The sequence below is a fragment of the Phragmites australis genome, chromosome 8 (assembly GCF_958298935.1).
Source record: "Phragmites australis chromosome 8, lpPhrAust1.1, whole genome shotgun sequence".
NCBI classification, from domain to species: Eukaryota; Viridiplantae; Streptophyta; class Magnoliopsida; order Poales; family Poaceae; genus Phragmites; species Phragmites australis.
The window spans coordinates 34,231,691-34,236,807 of NC_084928.1; the positions used below are offsets into that span (position 1 = coordinate 34,231,691).

The 5,117-nt window shown below is 49.0% G+C and overlaps 1 protein-coding gene across 1 annotated transcript; it reads right to left on the bottom strand.

Annotated features, from left to right (window-relative positions):
* Positions 1-3,546: 3,546 nt before the first annotated feature.
* On the bottom strand, positions 3,547-4,570 carry LOC133925992 (auxin-responsive protein SAUR71-like). Its single transcript, XM_062371726.1, has one exon. The coding sequence runs from the start codon at positions 4,458-4,460 to the stop codon at positions 4,065-4,067; it is 396 nt and encodes a 131-aa protein (XP_062227710.1). The 5' UTR covers positions 4,461-4,570; the 3' UTR covers positions 3,547-4,064.
* Between the last annotated feature and the right edge of the window lie 547 nt (positions 4,571-5,117).

The window sequence follows — 5,117 nt, forward strand, 5'->3', positions numbered from 1 at the left end:
GAGGAGGAAGAACTCAGTTCAGGTGTTAATCATTCCTATCCTCTTACAACTCAGCGCCAGTGTTTATCCGCAGAGCATTCGCTCCCGCCTCACTCACGGGCTAAGCCCACTCGGCTATTACAGAGCCATTCAGGCCCAGTCGTCCGTAGATTGGGGCGTCGGCTTCTGGTACTCCTGTGTTGGCCCATAGGAACCACACCTTCGTGATCTTCACTCCTTGCCGGAGCTGGTACAATCGCCCTGACACGCTAGCTGCTGAAACCGTAGCTGCAAGCTAGATTGCAGTAGCAGCGTACATGGAAGAAGAAGCGAAGGCGCCAGAGTTTTTCGTATTCCTCCCTCCGGAATTGAGCTGTTTCATGTGAAATTCATATGCTCAAGGTAATGATTTTAATTTCGTTTTATAATTTTTTTCGTTCACCAACAAAAGATCAAAATTCGTGAAATATTTCAGTCACTCTTCGTCCTCCGCTACGTGGTTTCTAAAAAAAATTGCGGAATTCAATATTTTGGCCTCGAAATTTGTGAAAGTTCAATGCCTGCTTAAAGACGCCCTAACTCTTTTGTTTCAGATAATAAGGATTGGTTGGGACACAGGAATTTTGGAAGAGACAATTCAGCTCCCACAGAATACGAGAAAATTGCCGCTTCGGCTTAGTAGTTGCATCGCATACCATAGAGTTATGATTGCTCATTTGCTTTTTGGGTTGGAAAGAATCCATGGGAATCTGATGTAGAACCATTTGGGCTGCAATGGTGAGTGTGCCCTGGGCTTGGCTGGGCTGTCCATTGTTGCCTCGGTCACAGGCTACAGAGGCCTAAGAAAGCCGAGACAGGCCAGAACTCCGAATTCCTCCGAAGGTCGCCTGGCTCGGCTCATCATCTCTGTATTTGCCTTTTGCAACGGAGAATCTTGTTCCCATCCTACCTGCAAGATTGTGCTGCATTTGCCTCACACACAAAAAAAGAAAATCATGCTGCATCTCAGGGGCAGTTCCACTATTCACTATCTATCATTTCCATTCCTATCCAACCCGCAAAATCTCTCTTGCATCAGAGAACGCTATCTCCATCAGTGCTCTCTGCTCTGCATGTCGTAGCAGGAAGACACGCACCAATTCAAGAAGCAGGAGGAGACGATGCAGAGATAATTTCTCTGGCCGGGCGTCTACATGTGCATCGCCATGTGGTGGCATTGGATGCAACGTGCCATGCGAGCAGATGATCCAACACAACTGTCTGAGGGCAGCATGGCATGCCGCTGCCCTTGCTTACTGGTCTGGGCCTCGTTCGGGCAATCCGACACGCGTGCTGCAATGTGGCCTTCACTTCCTGCACATGCATGGCTTCAGAGCTCCAGGCGTGCATGCCAGCGACGCGGGCAGGTCCTTATCAGCTCAGCAGCTCCCAGGCAGCTTTCATTCATTCCTCTGAAGCGGAGAAAGAAAAATGGAGATGATTTCCATATCATTTCAATTTTCCTTGCGTTTTTGTGGTCTGCAGAATGTCTACATCCCTGCATGCATATTTTCTTTGTGCTGGATTTCTGAGGATGATAGTTCTCGAGGAGTTGGAGAGCTCTGGGCATGTGCCAATGCACTCAGGTCTCTTTTGGATAGAACGTGGTTTTAGAGTTTAAGAGAAAAAAGATTGTTTGAATAAACATTTATGATTGTTAAATTTTGGTTGTTAGTTTTTACAATAAGTTTTTAGCTTCTCAGCACACAAAAACAAAAAAACACATCTCAATCTGCTTCTCAGACTCGGTTCATTTTAACCTCAGCCGCTTTATCAGCTAACTAAAAACCACCAGAAACCAAGACAAAAAACAGCCCTTTAGATAGCTTCTAATTTTTTTCTAAAAAAAGTCAGAGAAAAATGTATCCAAAAGGGGCATCAAGCTATAGCCCTGGGAAGCTGGTTGACTTGCACAACAGTGGCAGATCCTGCTGAATTAAAACGAAAAAAACGAGGTTGTCTCAGCACGGCATGTGCTATTATATATAGTTCGACATCACAAAGAATTTGTGAGCACAGCTAGCTGCGAAGTGGTATAAGTTATAATTTTTTCTGCCCCCATTTCCGTTTTCCGGTGTGATATCCTGACGCTGCTTTCACACGTGTTCAAACTTGGAACAGAAAACAGTTAGCCCGATCACCGCTGCAAAAGAATTCAAATGTGCAGATTAGACAGCACAAGCATGCATGTACGATGATCTATGCCATACGTGCTTAATCTCTCTGAACATTATGCATATGAAGATATAGCTGGGTTTCTGACAGAATGATCCCAAGGAGAATGTGGTAATGACAGAATTAGTTGTTTCGAAGCACAAGTAAGAGCTTGTGCTCCAAATCTTCCCGGTATTATCATCGTCTCCGTGAGCTCAGCCACAGTGAGGCGCAGTTGTCAGCCGCGCTGGCCAAGATTTCTGCACATGGCGCTGCTCCCGCCATTGGACCAAGTGTCCGGCCCACAAATTTTCCTTTGTGGTGGCATTACTGTACCTTCAAATGTAGATTTCAGAGTCAATTCCAGCTTTATTCAATACCTTTTTGCGTAGCTAATGGGGGGAAGGAGAAAGATTTGATACCGAAATTCGGTGGAAAAGCGGCTGTTTCGGAATCAGAACTGTTTTTGGTTGGAAAGTATAGATGCATTTCTCTCCTTTTCCATTTATTAATTTCTTGGTGTCCCACGGTTTCTGAATTACGAAGTCATACGAGAGAACAATGTACGGATATCACCAATCGGTAGTGAAACTCATCGAGTCCTTTTCAGTTTTCATGTCAATATCTGCAATCCACCGCTTAGCTGCAAGGGGAAATTGTCTACTGATCGCTTTTACTGCATTTAGTGTGGAGCATCCACGTTACGACCGAGAAACATTGATCAATTCAAGCACCACGCCTCGGTCGGAAATTCGGGCATCGGTGTCCGAGAGATGCACATTTTTCCTGACCGCGATTCTGAATTCTGGTGGCAATGCAATGCATCGCAAACTCGCAATCTAGTAGGAGTAAGAGGCAGTCAAACTAGACCTCGCGCGTCATCTTCGTGACAAGCCCGACGCCGACGAGCAAATGACAGTTTGACACCGTGCCCGGAATTTCGCACTGCGACCGGCGGTCCGGCGCCACGACCTGGTCGCTGCTACTCGCTCGCGGGCTGCTGCTCTGCAGACTGCAGTGCAACACAAAAGCAAAGATGCCTGCCGTTCTGGTGCCGGCTCGACCTCTGCTTTCCTCTGCTCGGCGTCACCATCCACGGCACCTGATTCTTCCAGGAGCCCGGCACCAACCGAGCTCGAGATCATCTGCCGCGTTCGCCACACGCACGCACCCGAACACGGCGCGCGCGGCTCTTCCCCGGAGCTAGACGGCGTCGATGGCAAGCGAATGGCAAGTGTTGCAGCCTGCCGTGTACCTGAGGGCTGGGTGTTTCAGCATGGTTGCGATCTTGGCCAAGATCGAAAATGTGGCAGAAAACAGTACAAAAAAGTAACGGCATTGCATCTCCAGATGCTGGGAGAGCGTGGCAAGAAATACTGGCTGGCATTTCGCAATGGAAATTTCCTCGGTCTCAGTCACAGGAGATAAACCTTGCGGCTTACATGTATTGCTAAGATCTCAAAACCCCTAGGAAACGAAAGACAAGTACTTGCTACTACTCCATTACAGCCACCATTAGAGCTAGAGGCAGAGCTTGATCTAGACGAACACCCAAAACAAGGGAGAAAAAGAAAAGAAAAGAAAAGAAAATTCCTCTAATTCCCACCAAACAGCAGGTACTAAAACTGTTGAGCTGCAGGAGAAAATGCGGCGAAATCTCCGTCCTACCCCCACCACAGGGTTAACCCGCCTCAATATGTACATGGATCCCACGCACAGGTGAATCGGTAAGAAGACATCGAGAGCAAGCAGCACTTGGCGCTGCGATTGCCGGCGTTACCGTTTTGCCAAGGGGGCAAATTTTAATGATGTCCACCGTGGAGAAAGCGGTGACTGCCCAGGGACCAGAAGGGCAGGGGCGGGGAGAACGGCGGCCGGCGGGTTGCCGATGCTTAGTAGTGGTAGAGCGCCGCCGCCTCGTCGTCCGCGTGGTCGCCGCCAGGGGAGGAGAGCTGGAGGAGGAGGGCGCGGAAGTCGGACACGGGGCAAGGGATGCGGAGCGCCCCGGGGTGGCCGTAGCCGTACTCCTGCGCGGCGCGCCGGAGCAGCCCCGCGAACGCCGGCCGGCCTAGGAGCTCGGCGCGCACGGCATAGCGCTCCACGGGGCCGCCCTCCTCGCCGACGCAGACCGGCACGTGGCCCTCCGGCACGCGCGCGCCGCAGCACAGCCGCCGGGCGCCGCCGGGTAAGGAGGCCGACGCGGCGGCCTTCGCGTCCGTCCGGAGCGGCTGGTATGCGCCGGCGTCGGCCGCGGCCACGCGGGAGAGCCGCCTGAGCAGGCGCTTCATGCTGCCGCTTCGGTCGCCGCCGGAGACGCCTCGAGAGGCTTGGACTTGTAGGTGGAGAGGCGGCGGCGGCGGCGGCGGCGGCGGCGGTGGTTTCTTGGTGAGAGGCGCTTCAGAAGTTGAGAAGCGTTCGTACTGGGGTGGCTGGCCATGTGGCTCCTTATATAACGGAGGAGGCGATGGGAGTTATTAAAAAGTTGCTTGCACGGGCCTTTCTGTATTTAATTTTCTTCTTTACCTTTGCAAATTCTTTCCTCAGGGTCAGGAATCAGGATGGGCTGGCTTTATGACACTTATACTTTCTCTGATCATAAATAAATATTATTTTTAAGATATAGTTTTTAATATATAATTTTGACCATAAAAAATATTTATAAAAATTATTGAATTTATGATAGTATGATAGTATTTTTTAAAACAAATTTACACATATGATTTTAAGTTTAAAAATATATAGTTTGAAAGCTATTGTTAACCAGCGTTTTAAAATTTTAACCGAACATTTTTCAAAATAACATATATTTATGACTAAATAAAGTACTCCAACAAAATATTGCCAGGGTCCACTAAAATAAACAAACTGCCAGGCTTTAGGGACATGCTACTTCACTAAACATTGCCACATACTGTTCAAAATTGAGAGGCGTGGCCTGCAGCGGA

What these genes read in the sequence shown, in the direction of transcription:
- LOC133925992 (XM_062371726.1), bottom strand. Translation starts at nt 4,460, where the DNA reads ATGAAGCGCCTGCTCAGGCGGCTCTCCCGCGTGGCCGCGGCCGACGCC.